The 17,773-nt window shown below is 53.8% G+C and overlaps 2 protein-coding genes across 2 annotated transcripts in view; one reads left to right on the top strand and one right to left on the bottom strand.

The window, feature by feature from the left end:
- ZBTB7C (zinc finger and BTB domain containing 7C) overlaps window positions 1-6,311 on the bottom strand; it is a 334,228-nt gene extending 327,917 nt beyond the window's left edge. The window contains 1 exon segment of the mRNA XM_055323824.1: window positions 6,100-6,311. The gene's annotated coding sequence lies outside the window, so the exon portion shown is untranslated.
- Window positions 1,236-7,916, top strand: LOC129508678 (basic proline-rich protein-like). Its single transcript, XM_055323608.1, has 5 exons — window positions 1,236-1,341; window positions 5,050-5,845; window positions 5,925-6,166; window positions 6,806-7,364; window positions 7,742-7,916. Exons 1-5 carry the CDS (start codon window positions 1,236-1,238, stop codon window positions 7,914-7,916), a joined length of 1,878 nt encoding a protein of 625 aa, XP_055179583.1.
- The last annotated feature ends 9,857 nt before the right edge of the window (window positions 7,917-17,773 follow it).

The raw sequence follows: 17,773 nt of genomic DNA, 5'->3' as shown, positions 1-17,773 counted from the left end.
GGTGGCGCTGGGAAATGCAACTGAATGCTCTGTAAGGAGACATAAACCGGAGACGTAAACACCATAAACCAGTAGCTCCTCGCCTGGTGACCAAGAGAGGCCAGGAATGAGAGGTCCCTTCCAAAGCACATCCTCCACATGCTGGAGGCAGGGACTGTTCTCCTCATTTAAACTCCATTAGGTAAAGTTCACTAAAATCTTCCCCATCAATGGAGAAGATGCGGAGAATAGATTTTCTTCTAAATATCAGTGGTTCACAGTGGGAATGGCTCAGGCTTCTCAGGAGAAGAAGCCTTTCTGTTTATTAAGAGATGGCCTGGGTTGACAGAAGCTCAGAAAACAATGTTCAGGGGGATGGGCGTGTGTGCGTGTGCGCGCGCGCGTGTGTGTGTGTGTGTGTGTGTGTTTTGGCGGGAACAGAAAAAAGACTGGAAGGAAATGCACCAAGATCGGGGTGTTGTCACAGTTTGGGAGTTTAGTTTTACAACGTTTCTACATTTTCTGAATTTTCTACCTTGACTCGCGTTGCTTTTATAATCAGAGAAGGAGCAGTAAACCGAATGCTAATCGTTTTTTAATTTCCTCAAGAATCTGTTTTTACAGGCACCATTTCAGTGGGGTTTGGAAACCAGCAGGGTGTGAAGCACAGATGAAATCCCCCATTCCTGCAGGGCTGAGTGTACCCCTTGGCCCTGAAGAGAAGCCCTCCCTGCATCCACGCTGGCAGCCAGCTGTCCACAGCTGTTCTGAGGAGGCAGCAAATGAATGGTGCTGATGGAAAAACACAACATTCCTGACTCTCCAAGGATGGCATTCTGCTTGGAACCCTCGCTCACCAAAGAAGTAAATAAACAGAGAGAGAGGTGGCAGCCAAGGAAAAGCCAGAGGAACTTCAGTCCTGGAGGTGGGTCAGCTGCCTGGGCCCCTGACTCCTCACACGGCATCAGAAAAAGGAGCCCTGTGCCTAAGCCAACCAGCCCTGTGGAGTCAGGGCTACCACCAGCTGCCTGACCGTGCCCCCCACCCCCGGCTGTGCCTCGTCAGGGCCACCTCCCCTCCTTGCCATGAGCAGAGCATCTGGGAGCAGGTTTCACTCCTGCCTCCAGGCTGAAGAGGTCCCAAGGTTGAGGCACCTGGCTGGTTCGTCGTCACAGAGCCCCAGCACTCACGGGCAGACCCACTCATTTCCTGGGGCACCACTCCCTGCCCGGCACTGTTCTGGGGTGGGGAAGACGATGGGGGACCAGAACAGGCAGGGCCCCTGCCCTACCGGAGCTTACATTCCAGTGGGCAAGACAAGCGATAAACAAGAAGAGAACCAAGATCGCATCCCAGACACAGGTGGGTGCTGTGAAGCATCTGACAAAGGGAGGAAGGTGGGGGGACCTGAACGTCCAGGCCAGGGACCGGATGGGGGGAGATCAGAGGGAAGGAGCGCACCAGATGGAAAGAACAAGCGAGGACAAGCGCGGGAGCATGATGGTGTGCTCCAGGAACCACGGGGCCCAGCAGGTGCTGTCCCGGGAGTGGAGGGAGTCGGGAGGCAGGTGGGAGCCACAGGAGGGTGAGCGAAGGAGCAGCCCACCTGCCTACTGAAAGGAAACCCGCTGTGCATGCTTGGTGAGGCGGGACTGGGGAAGGGCCACCGCTGTCCCCTGCTCCCGGCATCGGCATCGCTGGCAGCACCGCAGCCCACCCACTGGGTCCAGGGCTCCTCTCACATGCACTCTGATCCTGCCTCCCCGCCCTCCCGACACCAAGGAACCCTGCTGATGGCAAGGAAGAAGCAACCCTGACCGACGCCCACCCGGCCACCAGTGCCCCCCCCCCACCCCGGCACTGGCCTAGAGAACGTGTGCAATACCCAGGACAGTGCTGCATGCTGAGGATGTGACAGCGAGCATCCCACCAGCCTGCCCGTGGGAGCCCCCCGCTTGTGATGCCCGCGCCAGGCTCACCGGGCACCGCCGTGGTCCCGGAGCTGCCCCCCCCCCACCTCTGCACCTCGGGCCTCCCGCCTGCCTTCTCTCCCTGGCGAAACCTGCTGCAAGCCCCTGGAATGGTTCCGATGGGAGGATTAATTCAGTGCGAGGAGCTACACAGAGAGATGAGCACTGTGCCTCGCTGCTTCCCCCACAGCCCACCCTCACTCTTCCGACCACCAGCCCAGGGAGGAAACATGCCCCACTGCAGCGACAAGGCTGTGACCAGTGGAATGGCAGATACTATTTCTCTGAAGACAACAGAGGACTCGGGTGTTGGTCCTAAGAGTGCGGAAGGCAAGGGGAACTGTGGGGGGCTGGTCCAGGGTAGGGTTGGGAGGGGGGCAGCGGGGAGAGCCCCACACCTGCCCAGCCGGCACCACACACGACCGCCTGAGCACACGGTCAGGGGGAACCACACGTGATACGCCACTTTCACAATCTCCTCTCGCATGAAAATCACTGTTACCGTTATGCAGAAAAGCCAAGGACCCCCACTTTTGCAGATTCTTAAGTTCTGCTCTGTGAGATCTCTGGGGTATGCTTCATTTTTCTGCAAACAGTGGCGACGGGGGTTGGCGGGAGAGGTCAGTGCCTGAGAAAAAGTGCACACATAGAGACTCTAGGAAATCTTTGTATCTTAAAACCTCAGAGCAGCTCAAGTTCCCCAAAGCCCTCCTGGGGGGCCTCTTCTGCACGGGTCAGGGTTCGCACCAATACCCACCATGCAGTTGGGTGGCAGATTTCTTCCAGTAGGGCACAGCCATCCTGGGGAGGAGTCACCACAGAGGGTGGCTCCAGACCCTTGAGTCTCTTCTTCCCAGGAGGGGAGGAGGGGTTATAAATAGCCTGGACTCTTTCAGCCCTCCTCAGGCACAGATCCCACACCCCCGTCCCAGCCTCAGCCAGCTGGTCCCTCCTCCCCCAAGTTCCCACAGCCTGCTATAAGAGGGAGGAAACGGCTCACCCACTGTGGGGGTGGGGCAGAAAGCCCTGCCGGGCCCCCATCAGAGCTGGTGGCCTCCCATCAATTATAACCATAAGCCCGCCACACCTCCGCACCCTGCTGCAGTGGCAGCACTGGATAGAGGCAGGGGGCAATATGATTAGGGGGGCCTCTTACCCACCTGGCCACCCCAGAAACCCTGAGCTGCATGCCCAGAATGTGTTAATGCACCGTCTCCTCTCTGCCTCAGCTTCCCCACCTGTGAGATGGACAAACAGCGGAACTCCCTACCATTGTGGGGATGGCCGTGACCTGAGATACACGGAAGCCAAAAGGCACGGTCTACTGTACCCCTGCATTGTCGTGATGACGTCAGACCTTGGTTTCTCCCACAGGAGCCCAAGCACAGCTGTGGGGACACTGATTCTTATCTGTTCACAAGAGCAGAAGAATTGTATTTGGTGGCATTGGCATTGTGTTAGCCTCGAATTCTTGATACCGCGTGCCCTTGTGCAGCAATAAAACTTACAAAACATTCTCTCTCACCAGACATTTCTGACTAATACAGACTGGCATACACCGCACCCAGACGTATTTTGATTTAATATGGTTCCACTGGACTGCACACGACAGTGGATCCCAAGGATGAGCGTTGCCCTAGAGTATTTTGGTGGGGGTGGGGGTGGGGGTGGGGGTGGGATGGGGTGGGGGTTGGGAAAGCTCCCAACCATCATTCTGTTTACCATTCGAACCATTCCCATCCATACACACTGGTAAGAAACAAGTGGCTAAGATCTAAGTGGCCAACTCCTAGTTCTTTTTAATTAAGACACTTTGTTTGCTCAATAAAATACGGCATAAAAAACATTTACTGAAAACCCACTCATTGATGTCTAATAGCTGTGTCAAATACTCATAACAACATTTATTCCAACACCCCCAGATAATTGCTCATCTTTCTCATTTGGTATCCACAACAGCACAACATTTGTGTCCAAGTGTAATTGATCCAGAATTGGGCTCCCTTTCAAAAATATCTGTAAAACCTAATTACCAGGAAAACAGAGTTCTGGCATCCTACGGAGAGAGGGTGCTTCACAATGAGACAAGCTGCAAACTCATCTTGGCCAATCAAGCTGCATTATGTTACAAAAGGAGTTTGAGGAATCTGGGGTGAGGAGGGAGCAGGAAAAGTTGGAATAGAGTCAGACTGAAATCTTCAGTGATAGTCCTCATTTTTTTTTTTTTATTTTTTCAAGCCAAGGGCAGAGCATAGGAAATATACCACATTAGTTGGCAAGCATGGACATAGAAAGTACCAGATAATGACCTCATGGTGGGCTCGGGGTGTGGGGTGGCATCTCGGACCTCAGGCCCTGCGAGGCCTTGCTGAGGGAACTGCGTCCACCCTGGCCTGGGAGGCTGATGTCGTTTTTTTTGTCTCCCAGGATTATAACTGCCGTGGCAGGTCACTTTCCCTTGGGCCTGACGCTGCTCATCTGTAAAATGAGCGTCCCTCCTATCTTTGGGGCATCTTTGTGCTCCAAAATTCTGCGACCTTTTCTTTGAAAGCAAAGGGCACGCTCTCTACTCAGGTACTCTGTGGGGTTGGGGGAGCAGGGAGTGGGTGCAGGGGCAGCCGGGATGAAGGACTCCGTGTTTCCAACCAACTCTCAGGCATTTCTGTGCAGACCTGCACCAGCTGGGTCTCAGACCCATTCCGGGGATAAAGATTTCTTTCAGCCCAGGGCCGACCTACCAGGGTGGTTCTAACCTCCCTCGCTACCCTGGATTCGACAGCAGGCCAATGGGGAGCTGGGCCAAACCGCGGACTTCTTGGAGCCTCTCTCTCTCTCTCTCCTCTCTCTCTGCACATCTTCCTCTTCTGAGGCGTGTTCCCTTCCCACCTTCATCTTCTTCTTTCTGCCCCGAGAGGCCCCGGAAACCCCAGGCCCGGCCCCGCAGGGGGCCCGGGGGAGCTCTCAGGGAGCACGCCCCTCCCGACGCCCGGCTCCCCGCGTCCCTGGCCCCCCCCCCTCGCCTAGTTTGGGTGTCGGCGCCCACGGCTGGTTTCAAAGGAAAAGCGCTGCTGCCGCTTTGCTTTTCTTTGGCTCCTCCTAGCCCTCCGCCTAATGAAATCAGACAAGCAGCCCGAGCGGCACAGCAGCACGGCGGCCAGCGACCCCCGGGCTCCAGAGGAGCAAGAGACGCGCGCGGCTGGAGCGAGGGCGCGCGGCTCCCAGGCAGAGGCCCTGCGCTGCCCGCCGGCGGGGGCGCCACGGGCGGGGGCGCCACGGGCGGGGGCGCCACGGGCGGGGGCGCCACGGGCGGGGGCGCCACGGGCGGGCGGGCCTGGGCCCCGCCGTCCCGACGCACGGAGGGCCCCTGCGCCTGAGCCCATTTCCGCAGCTCCCCAGCCGACGGCCGCGCGGGTCGGAAGGGCCCGCGGGGGCGCCGGCTCGGGCGGGGGCCGCCACGAAGCCGGGAGCCGCGTCGCGAGTGCGGGGTCCCCGACTTTCCGGGCCGCTCCCCAGTCTTCAGGCGGCGCCCGTGTGCCGTGCGGATGCCGAACGCTCGGGGGACCGTCACTCTCCAGAACGCTCCGCGCCCTCCCCGCAGAAGCGCGGCAAAACTTTTGGCAGAAACCACCTGTGGCTGCCGACAGGCCCGGCCCGGCCCGGAGGCGCCGCCGCGCCCGGGGCCGCACGCGCCCGCACAAGTTCCCCGCCACCCCGCGCGCCACTTCGCTCCGGGCCGCGGGGCCAGCCAGGAGGCGCGGCGCCCGCTCGCTGGCTCGCTCGCGCTCCGCCGCTCTCCCCTCCTCCGTCCCCTCCCCCGCCGCCTGCCCCGGTGGCTGCCGCTCCGAGCCCCTGAAGAGCCAGCGCAGCCCCCGGCCTCCTGCCCGCCGCGCCGCGCCGCGGGCGCCCCCGCCCCCGCCCCCGCCCCGCCCCCGCCCCCGCCGGCGCCCCGGGGCGCGCAGCCCGCCGGCCTCCTAGCGACAGCCCCGAGACGGCGCTCCGGCTGCGGCGGAGCGGAGCCACCCTGCCCCGGGAGCCCCGGGAGCCCCGCGACCCCCGCGACCCGTGCCCCGCCCCGCCCCGGCCGCCGAGGTGCGGCGGACACCGTGACCCCCACCGCCGGCGCCCGAGCGCGGCGCGCGAAGCCACTCACCCCTGCGCGCCGCCGGCCCCGCGCGCCTCCCGCACTGGGCGCCGGGCCGCGGTCCTCGCGTCCTCGGGTCCTCCTCCTCCTCCTCCTCCGCCGCCGCCGCCGCCGCCGCCGCCGCCGCCGCGGTCCGTGCCGCGGTCCGTGCCTGGGCGCCCGAGCAGCGCGGGCCGCGCGCTGTCAGAGTCTCGTGGCGGGGCTGCGCCGGCGGGTGTGGAGCCGAGCGGCGGCGGCGGCGGCGGCGGCGGCGGCGGCGGCGGCGGGCGCGCGGGCAGCTCCTCCCTCCCTCCCTCCCGCCCGCCCGCCCCGCCGCGCCTCCGCGCCTCCGCCCTCCTCGCGCCCCGCCTCCCGCGCCGCGGCTGTCAGCCCCGCGCCCCGCGCCACCCGCGCCCCGCGCCGCCCGCGCCGCCCGCTCCGGGGCGCGCGGGGCGGAAGGGCCCGGATGTCTCCGGCCGCCTCCCCGGCGCCCCCTCCGCGCCCGCCACACTTGCACTTGCTGCGCCCCGACCTCCTCCCCGGCTCCGCGGAATTTGTCCTTCGACAGTGACTGTAGCGGGGGGCGGCGCGGCGGGGGCGCCCGGGGCCCGCGGAGGCGGCGGAGGCGGCGGGCGGCCGGCAGGACCCGGCGCGGGGGCGGAGTGGGGGCCGGGCAGAGCCGCCAGCCGCTCGGGGCTTTTTTCTTTCTTTCCTTTTTTCTCTCTGCCTCCTCCAGGATTTAAAGGGACAGCCCCGGCCGAGGCGAGGGGCCCGGCGGCCGCCGTCTCCCCGGTCTCCAGACGCCCTCTGCGGCCGGCCGGACCCGCCCGCGCCCGGAGCACCGGCTCCCGCCCGCCGGGTATTTTTAGGTCCCCGCCGGCCCGGGGCCGCGGGGCGGCAGAGCTTGGCGCGCTCGCCCCGGCGCACGGCTATTTTTACGGAGTCCGGTCGGGGGAGGAAATAAAACGGCTCAGCAGATGCTTTCCCACCCGAAAGCAGGGAGGGAAGCGTGAGGCGACAAGTTTCCCCAGTGCTCTCGGAACTCCCGCGACTCAGAAGGCGGCTCCGACGCGGGAAGCTCTGGGCTCGCAAGCGTTTTGGGGCGCCCCATCCCCGTGGGAAACCCCGCGCCAGGGGCCGCTCGGACGCGGGGTCTCCCCCCCTTCGCCGCGCGGAGGCCCCGCGCCCCGCGCCCGGTGCGCCAGGGACCGGCCCGCGGCCCCGGGTCACTGCCCCGAACGGCCTTACGAGGCGGCCCGGCGAGGCATCCGATCCCCCAGCTACGCGGCCGAGGGGCGGGCGGTGGGAGGCTTGGCCCCGCCCCGCCCCAGGCCCCGCCCCGCCCCAGGCCCCGCCCCAGGCCCCGCCCCGCCCCAGGCCCCGCCCCCAGGCCCCGCCGGTCCGGGGCTCGCGGGAGAGTCTAGGTGGGACCCGCTGCGCCGAGCGGTGACGGGCAGCCCGAAGGGCCGGTCCCGGGGAAGGGGGTGGGGCGGGGGGCCTCGGCGCGGAGGGACGGTGAGGCCGCCGCCAGCCGCCCGGGGCAGCCAGGGGCTGGCTCTCGTCTCCACGCTGGGGCCCGCACCCCCTGCGCTCTGGGACGTCGGCCCCCGGGCCGGCCCGGGCGCGCCCACCTGCGGGTGTCAGCGGGTCCTCTCCGGGGCTCCTCCGTCAGGTCCGCCGCGGCCAAGCTTGCGGTCCTCAGGCTCCAGCTTGGGGCTGAGCTTCCCCGAGCCGCGCCGGGCGTCCGGGACGGCGAGAAAACACATCCCTTCCTCCGCGACCCCTTCCTCCCCGTCCCTGTTCCCGCCACTGATGCAAGAGCAGCGGGGCCGCCGCCGTCTGGGTAATGTCCTCTAAGTGGGAGGTACTCTAGGGCATCCATCACAGGAGTCACGAAAATAAATTCGTGGACCTTTTGCTTGGCACTGATTCCGAGGGTCGCTCACTGGAATTTTTATTTATTTATTTATTTTTTTTTTACCATTTCGTTCGTTGTGTGCTAAATGCACGTTGTTAGGCACCACGTCGAGGAGAGGAGGAAAACACTCTGGAACGGGATGTGACGCTGGACAGCAAGGTGCACACATGAAAGGGGAATCTGGGACATGGGGCTGTGCAGATCATGCTTCATTTGCCTGAGAGACCTGACTTTTCCTAATAAGTAAATGTCGTTCATTAAACAGTTTGAATAACAACCGCATCCAAACTGTCCAAAGGCTTGTCTAGGGAAGTCAGTCTTAGAAACAGAGTTTCAGGTTCAGGATATCAGATCTCCAAGCCCTAGAAGCCATCACCCTCCTACATTAGGTTGTCACGCTCCTTTCCTTTCATCAAAGGGCCTTTGGCAATTTGGGGTACTGCTGACCCAGCCGGTGTGGGGAAGCTTCTAAGCCAGAAGCATGGGGGGCGGGGAGCTTCTGGGGAGTACCTGAGGATCTCAGCCCTGGAATGGCAAGGCACCCGCAGACGCAGACGCAGACGGTAGGACAGCGATTCTGGGACTGGGGGCAGCCACAGCCGTGCGAAGGGTGTTTTGTTTGACAAAAGAGGGATTTTGCACTAAATTAGAAATGTCTCTAAATCAGAGAGATTTTCCTTCTCTGGGTACAGGTGGCTCCAAGCAGATGTTTTTGCTTTGGCCACTGAATGGCTTTCCATGCCATGAGCTACGGGAGGAGGGCTCCATGTTCCTGACAGTGAGCCTCAGTGTTACTGAGCCTAATCGCACAGGCAAAAGTTTTATAAACTGAAGAGCAATCAGGATGAGAATGGTCTGCATTGGTGATATTATATAGAATGTCTTTGAAGAAAGCAGCTATTATGCCACCTTTATGATTTTTGTTCATTTGATTTTTTTTTTCCCACAAGACTTTGAGCTCCTTCCTCGTCTTGGCATCCTCAGTGCCTAATACACCTACCACTTAATAGGTGCTCATTAAAAGACTAATAAATCAAATGAATGAAGCGTCATTTTAGAACGGTTGAGTAGCTGGTGGTAACACATAAGGACAGAGATCCAGAGAACGTTGGAAGAGTCGTTGGCAGTTTATTTGTCTATGTGTAAGTGCAACGCGTGGACTTTGCCATAAGTAATGGGATTTACAGGCTCTTCTACTTATTAGCCATGGGACGTAGAAAAGCGTGTCACTCATCTCCTCAGTTTCCAAATCTATAAAAAGGGATAATAATGGGAAACTTTCAATCCCATAGAGAGAGCCTGGAATGACCAGATGAGAAAAGCTGCGGGCAGGTGTTGCCCCGTGAACAGCATGCATTAAGGAGCTACTGTGCGTTGAGCATGGTGGAGTACGTTATAGTAAATTATCAATATTAGTTGTCAGGACAACGTCATAGAAATGATCAGAGAAGTGGGTTCCAAGTTTTGCCTATGTCCCAAGGATAGTGAAGGGCTGGTTCCAGAGAAGGGGGAAAGGAAGGGAATAAGCATTTACAGAGCTCCCTCTAGAAGCAGAACTCATGACAGGCGCTGTTGTATGTGCCTCCTGACCACCATGCGAAATGTATTTCGTGATCATTTATTGATGAGAAATCTGGAGTCAGTAGCAATGGTGAGGACCAAGGTCCCACAGAGGAGAAGTGATTGATGGAGGCAGTGTTGGGACCCAGGTTTGTGAGTTCAGGAATTCGCCTGCATTCTACCCAGCCGTGCTGCCTCTAGAGGAGAAAGAAGAGGCTTTGAGGAAGTCAAGGCTGAAGAGAATTATAAGATAACCGTGGTCCACGTCACCACGAGGCAGGGTAGGTCAGGACCCAGTCTCAGTGGAGAGAAACTTCCTGGAAGAGGTGGCACATGACTCAGTCCTTTATGTTTGGATGGTTTACATCTCCCTGTTTTAATTTTTTAATAATTCCAGATTTTCAGAAAAGTTAGAAAGCTAATACAAAGGATCCCCATCTGTCTTCACCTAGATTCCGCAAATGCGAACATTTCCCATGTTTGCTTTATCTTGCTGTCTCTCTATATATGCATAGTTGTCCTAAACTGTTTGAGAGTAAGCTGAACAGATGATGGTCTTTTACTGATAAAGCCTTCAATGAAGGTTTACCAACAATTCTTACATAATTAAAATCGGGAAATCGCCTTCGATAGTATTATCTCATCTAAACCATTCCTAGCTATCGCCAATTATCTCATTCATGGCAAAAATGAAAGACATAAATTCTGATCAGGATTCAATCCAGGATGGTATATTGCATTCAGTTGTCATAGCTATTAGGAGGTTATTCTTATTATTAAAAATAAATGTTATCAATTTTATTTTCTTCTTTTAAATGGTCATATGTGTAATGGTCCATATGGGGTCATGAAGACAATCTCCTTGCTCAACCTTTACACAGGTTCCTCTGAGCCCTCCTTCTGGTGAGGCCTCACCCTTGGGCCCCATCTTCAGCCTGCCAAACCCAGCTGTAGCAAGAATCCTGCTAAGTCAGTTTATCCCCCCACCCTTGATTTCGGATCGCCCCAGCTTGCCTGTAGCAAGAATCCTGTTAGATCAGTTTAGCAAGAATCCACCTACCCTTGATGTTAATGATTTTCCATCCACTGACCCCTACCTTTTCTTGGCTACAAATACTCACCTGTCGTGGTCGGGCCTGATCTCTCTCCCCTGTTGCAATACCCCTTTTGAGTAGTCTCGAGGAGTCTTACTTACCACTTTAACAAGTGTTAGAACAATTTCTTCTTTAACAGCACCAAAGAAAATATAGAAAAAATTAAAACCCATCTGTAATTGCCCACCAGATATAACCTTAATTAATCCGTGGTTAATTCAAATGTACTAATACTCGATTTCTTTTTAATGTACATGTGTAATCCAAGCACACAACCACCACCCCCTTCCAGGGGCCAGCTTGCCCTAGAAAATATCGAGGATATACAAGTTCTATTTATCATTCCTCCAGAAATTCTTCCTCCATGTCCCAGCTTGGCCATAGCCCACCTTGCCCATTAGCTCCTAACCCAAAACCCCAGTTATCACCTCCCTTGAAAAAATGCTGCAGCCCCTAATAGCCCTAAGAAGAAGCTGATGTGGGCAAGCCACACCCTGCATACCTATCTCTTTTGTTTGCAACATGAGGGCTTACAGAACTCTACTAGCTAACAGATTTGATAAAGCATTGCAGTAGCTCAAGAGAATTAAAATGTGAGACTGGGGACCCCTGGGTGGCGCAGTGGTTTGGCGCCTGCCTTTGGCCCAGGGCGCGATCCTGGAGACCCGGGATCGAGTCCCACAGTGGGCTCCTGGTGCATGGAGCCTGCTTCTCCCTCTGCCTATGTCTCTGCCTCTCTCTCTCTCTCTCTCTCTCTCTCTCTCTCTCTCTCTCTGTGACTATCATAAATGAATAATAAAAAAAAAATGTGAGACTGGACAACCAAAACTGCAAGAGATGACTTACACCACATTTCAGGGAAGAGCCACCAGGTATTCAACCCTCCACAGCGGGTCCCTTGAAGGTGCACCTCGCTTCCAACCTGGCGCCAACTTTGTTCATCTACCCTTCAGTATGACTCTCCACAGGAAAGCCTAGACCCTGACCTCAGGGGATGGGCTTTCCCTGGGGCCTCTCTCCCATCATTTTCCCAACATATAGTTCACAAGCCTCGGTTGGTCAAGACATCTGTGTGACACTCTGGGGTGGTGGTAGTTGAGTGGTCACCAATGGGGCTCTTCAATGACGGCCATTGGCATTCCAAGTATGGCGGAGCAGCTGAGCAAGCCAGGGCAGGTGAGGTCCGCAGGCAGTTTTAGCCTCCTTCAAGATCTTCCCAGCTGTCTGAGTTGCAGGTGTGCGAGTAATTGTTGAAGCCAGTGTGCACACATGCACACTCCCACACACATCTTCAAAGACAATTCTCAGAGCTGATTCAGTCTAAATCTATGAGGATCAGAGAAACAATTTGCTAATTACCTCAGATTTTTCAAAATGCCATTGTATTACTTCTCTGCAGTTAGTATATCACACATACATATTATATAGTATATTATATATATTATTATATAATAATACTTTTATGCTTTTTCTCCATGCCCCACTCCTTGAGTTTGTATTGTCTTCATGCCTCATTCCTCTCCTGAGAATTCCCAGGTGGAAATCACTTAGGGCCCCCGCACCTGGAATTTCCCTTAGTTAGCCAAGCATCAGGTCAGTGCTGTGCAATTATCCTGAGGATATGATTTAATTGAGAGCCCTCACTCTGTTCAGAGGCTGCATGAAAGAAGAGGACTGCTTTTATTTAGGATGTGCAGGGCACGAGGCAAATATTTGTTGCAAAGTGCCTGTCTACACAAACAACCTGGTTTCAAAATGCATTACAAAATCCATGGCCCATGTGAAGTATAGTGACTTAATGATGGAGATTTAGAATGATGGGTAGAAAAGAGGTATTTACATATTTATTTATTGTTTCATCAGTGCACATAAAGACTCTCCATAGGGTCCAGGCACCCTCTCTTCCTGTTCAAGTCCAGAATCCACTTTTTCATTTTCTTTCATGTTCGCTAGCGCCAAATATACCGTTCTTAGCTTATTTCATATTCTCCACCCTGAGAAAAGGTGGTAATGTCATTAGTACTCATAATGCCATGTCTCTTCAGAACCTATTTGTGTTGAAACAGTGCAGTTCTTCTTGCCTCTGCAATTCCCTAATACCATGGACTCACAGCATTGCATCATCCATCCCGAGGTCTGTGAACACTGGCTTCCAATGACTCTCAAAAGCTGTTACTGTGCTTTGTTGATGAGGACTTCATGTTAGGCTTACCCAAAATATGCAGGCAAATGTGAGCCATCATTCACTTCCAGATCATGTTAAATTTCCTGTTTAGAATTATATAGTATGAATCTAAAACAATACATTTTCCACCCCTGTCTTCTCTTAAACTCCTGAGGCTGTAATCACTGCATTCTTAGCACATGGTCTCTTTTATTGTTAACCAAATGGCTATATATTTGATTGAAGGGTATTCCCCCCAACCACCCCCACCACCCCCACCACTAAAATTCATGTCTACCTGGAACTTGTAAATGTGACCTTATTTGAAGGTTTTTACAGATGTGATCAAGTAAAGATAAGGTATCAGGTATCAGTGTGAGCCCGAAATCCAGTGGGTGGTGTCCTTATAAGAAGAGGGAAACTTGGAGATGCAGAGACACTCAGAGGGTAATGCCACGTGAGGATGGAACAGAGATTGGAATGATAGATACATCTAGAAGCCAAAGAACACCAAGGATTGCTGTCAAGATGGAAGCTAACAAAAAAGCACTGAACAGTTTTCCACTCAGAGCCTCCAGAAGGAACCAGCCTTGCTGACACCTTGATTTCAGACTTTTGGCCTTCAGAACTGTAAGAGAATAAATCTCTATTGTTTGAAGACACTGAGTTTATGGTAATTTGTTGCAGCAACCCTAGAAAAGTAATATGTCCTGCTTTCTGCAGACTGCCACCAGCGGGAAGGAAAGTGGGAGCCTGTGGGTGGAATGAGAAGAGAAACTACTTATGCAAGGAATGTCTATCCTTTGTCCAATATGGGATGAGACTGATCTGGAAAAGCATGACATTGCATATTAATTAGAGGTTAGAGAGACATTGATGAGAAATGCCCATAGACATTCTAGAGCAGTGGTCTCAAAAAACACTCCCATCCCTAGACGACTTTCTGCTCTGTGGCACAGAGCCTACTGAGAACACAGGGTGGCTTCCCTGGATGCTGGGGTGGGGACACATGGGATAAAGGGTGCCTGCCACCGGACCCATGACCCCCAAATGTTATAGACCAATAGTAGCAGCAGCTGCAGCAGCACTGTGGCCTGATTGCATATAAGAGTGAGAGCTAGATATGCAGGTACATAGACATGGCTCAAGGCCAAGGGTCAGCAGTGGACCATCAGTAACCTAGAGCCCCAAACTCACCGTGCATCCTTAAGAGCCACCACAAATCAGCATGTCTGAACCTTTTTGGTGGCCCAATCTCACACAAATACACAAAACAAACACCACACTCCTCAGTAGGAGCTATCTACTTACCAGGCCATCTTACCCTAGAGTGCGGGAACCACTCTATTGGTGTGAGTCTTGGAGCTCTTTGGGACATTCTAGTCCACCCCATGCGTTGGGTAGAGGGTCAGGGAGTTCTCGGAGGGGAAAAATAGGGTCTGGCTGTTCTGGTCTGGGCTGTGAGCAGCATACCCAGCTGATCTCATGCACATGAAGAAATTTAGGAAATTTTGATGAAGGTACTCCAAAGCCAGGGGCCTCCGGGAGCTCATATATGGGGCAGGATCCTATTCGTTAGGGTCTGACAAGGACTCCCTCCTTGACCAAACTTTCATCAGACTCCTTCAGTCAGAGCAAGGAACTTACCCTGTTTTTTTTTCCAAATAGTTAAACAGATGTGACAAGTCTTGAAAAAAAGCACATCCCAATGTAAAGGCAATGCAACAAATCTACAAAGGTAAGAATTTGCAAAGTTAGTTTGCAGAAGCAGCAATCTAGTGCAGCTGTAGCAGAGGTAGCTGATATGGGAAAAATAGAAAGTACAACCGGAAAGGTAGGTAAATTCAGATCAGGAGGGAATTTGAAATTAGAGTTTCAGTCTGTGATCAAGGAGGAAGTCTCAGGGGCTTGAAGAGAGGAGAAATGTGATCAGAGCCAAACTTTAGGGCGCATAGTGCCTGGAGATGGGGAGAAAGCCATTGCAGAGGCTGGTGTGCATACAACCAGGTCTAAGTTAGAACAGAAGCAGTGAGAATGGAGAGGTGAAGGCTGTTGGATGCCTTGAAGAGTCCAGCAGGACGATGGAGACGAGGAAAGGTATGCTGCGACTCGGGAAGGATCTAGCCTCCTGGCTGTCATGAGGACAGACGTTTACTCATCATATGGATGGGGCTGTTCTGATACTCGAGGCTCCGGTCTGTTTTCTCAGGTGGAAGGTGGAAAAAGTGTTCCTTTTTGCATTTTAAAGATGGGGAAACTGAGGTTTACCAAGTCATGAGTTGCCCATGAGACACTAGAAAATTGGATCCCTTGTAGTGCAATCTGGATAGAAATGTAGGCACAGGGCTCTGACACTCTGGTATGTCTCTTTGAACGTGGCAAAGTCACCTCACCTGTGTGCACAAGGTTGAGGGTGGTGGGGCAGGGGATGAGGGAATGTGTGCCTCACACATGTGTGTGTGTACACATGCATGTGCTCCTTGGGCATGTAGGTGAGGAAGGTAGCACGTGCGACAGCTGGATTTCTCTCCCAGGAGGTGATGATGGGCATCAGTGCTCCCTGGATGGCTTCCTCTTCCCAAATAAACAATCATATGACACAATGTCTGAAAGCCCAGAAGATTTCCTGTCTCCATTGGCCTGGTGCCCTGCCTGCTGCAAACCCCAAGCCAACAGAGCTATCTCCAGCCCTCCACTTCCCTCCGCCCTAGGTCTCTAGCTCCAGGACCCAGGGAACGCCATGAGCTCACTGTGCCTGGCCTGCTTGGCACCACCTCCGTGAAGAGGTTGGACGTTCTTCTGCCAAAGAAAACCCAGGGGCTGGGCCAGCAACCTGGACTTCCTCCAAAGGCTGGCTCAGCCACACTACCTACCTCAAGGCTCCATTCCTCCCAGGGGTGCTACTTCCATCAGAGTCTACCTGAGAGACTCCACCGTTACAGAAAAGGAAGTCATGCTTTCCAGGGACCATTACCTTCTCCCCACGTTGCAGAGAAGCCAGCAACCGCGCAGGCAGTGAAAGGGGAGCTGGTGGTTTCTGACCCACAGAATCCATTCATTCTTCGAGGTTCACTCTGTGACCTCTCACTTCCATCCCACCCAAAAAGTGCTAGCCAACAGCTTCTCTGTGCTCCCACCACAAACGCGTGCAGTGTTATTAGTCCTTTGCTGCCTGGGAAGCAAATAGAGTCCATCTTTTGGTCTAGGTCTGACTGATGGGACGTAATTGCTTGGTTGCTGTGTCAAGAAGAATGCCGAGGCCATATTTAGATGCAACAGGAAGTTTTGCCAACACCAGTTAGGAAAGGCAGTTGCAGTAGAAGGGTAGCCAGGGAGCATGCAGCTGTGCTTCCAACCCTGACTGCCACACTGCACTGCCTTTGGTCACCTTGATTGTCCTTAATCACCATTCGAGCAATTTGGGGATAGAACTCCATTTGTTCCCCTTTGTGTGTCCAGTTCCTAGCACAGTGCCTGGCACTTAGTAGGTGCTCAAGAAATATTTTGCTGAATGAATGATTCATTAAAAGATTCCATAATTCTTCCCATTGAGTGGACAAGCAGATTCACCCACCCCGGCGCTCGACAACTAGGAATCATGCAAGCTCACTTGCCCAAGAGCCCTCAAGGACACCACTCTTCTGGGCACCCACCTACTCTCCTGTAATCTTATTCTAGATGACATTGTGTCCAATAGCTTTATGCATATGTCTTGAGGTTGGTGATGGTGGCTTCTGCTTTAACCTACGCTGGGCCTAGCATGGGGCAACCATAGGCATTTAGCGATTCCTGGTTAAAGAAATGAACGTGTCTTCCTACTCTTCTGTTTGGTAAACACCACTGCACTGGGTTTCATACCTAGTACTAAATAAATTGCCATGTTACACAAACGTACTTAATTTCCTCTTATCAAGTAGTGACCATCTTAGTTGCATTTATAAATATTACCAGAGTCATAGAGCTTGAAGCTAGAATACACCATACAGTTTACAACAATCATGTTAAAGGTGAGGAATCAGAAAGAGGAATTACTGTCTCCTTCCTCGACCTTTTACATTCATTCACTCAACACTGTTTTCTTAGAATTAACATTTAATGGAAATGATTTAGTGTAAGTAGTTTTTAGAAGAACACAAAGCAGGCCATACTTCTTCGTGTTTTGAGATCTCTTTTATGTTTCTATGAGCTTTGCAAGAGAACCAACTTTAGATGAAGGAGAATTAGTGAGGCTACCCACCAGGTTCACTTTGAATCCCTCCCCAAGCCATACACAGCCCTTCAACACAAATTTACCAACATCCAAGGTGCGTCTCAACCAAGCGCCACTGGTTACACAAGAGAAATAGAAGACACAGCTCCTGTTCTCCAAATACTTATCTCTGCAATTATCTAGAGCTTTAAATATTGTCTATGGGCTGTGAAAACAACAGTAGCCTCTCATTTTTGTGGTTTCTAGAAATGTGAAGTTCACTTTCCTGCCACTGGAACTTAAAATATATGCATATTATCACATACATTGGAGAGAAAGCTTTCTAAAACATATTGCAAACATGTTTTTATTTGTTTATTTGTTTTTCGAAAATCTATGTACTTACTTTAGAGAGAGAGAAAGAGAGTGGTGGGGGGGTAGAAGGAGGGGGAGAGAGAGAGAATCTGAAGCAGGTGCCATGTGCAGTGTGGAGCCCAACATGGAGCTCAGTCTCACGACCCTGAGATCATGACCTGAGCTGAAACCAAGATTCAGATGTTCAACTGACCAAGCCACCCAGGAGCCCCTTGTATACATGTTCTTAAGGCAAAAAATACTCTCTGTAACTCCACTTGCTCTTGAGGATGGCAAGGTCTCTTTCTGAGCATTCATGGGCTCAGCTCCAAAGCCCTGGAGCACTCAAGGTCTGTGGGAGGAGGGAGGCCTCTGTCACACTGAATGGCCCTGGAAAGCCATGGATTTTTAGTTCTTCTATATAA

The sequence above is a fragment of the Nyctereutes procyonoides genome, unplaced genomic scaffold (assembly GCF_905146905.1).
Source record: "Nyctereutes procyonoides isolate TBG_1078 unplaced genomic scaffold, NYPRO_anot_genome, whole genome shotgun sequence".
Taxonomy (NCBI): Eukaryota; Metazoa; Chordata; class Mammalia; order Carnivora; family Canidae; genus Nyctereutes; species Nyctereutes procyonoides.
The sequence above is the reverse complement of the archived record's forward strand: the minus strand, read 5'-3'. Positions and strand labels throughout refer to the sequence as shown.

Coding starts and splice junctions, on each gene's coding strand:
- LOC129508678 (XM_055323608.1), top strand. CDS start 1,236: ATGGGGGACCAGAACAGGCAGGGCCCCTGCCCTACCGGAGCTTACATT. Junction 1,342..5,049: donor AGATCGCATCCCAGACACAG/GTGGGTGCTGTG, acceptor GGCTCCTCCTAG/CCCTCCGCCTAATGAAATCA. Junction 5,846..5,924: donor CCTGCCCGCCGCGCCGCGCC/GCGGGCGCCCCC, acceptor CCGGCCTCCTAG/CGACAGCCCCGAGACGGCGC.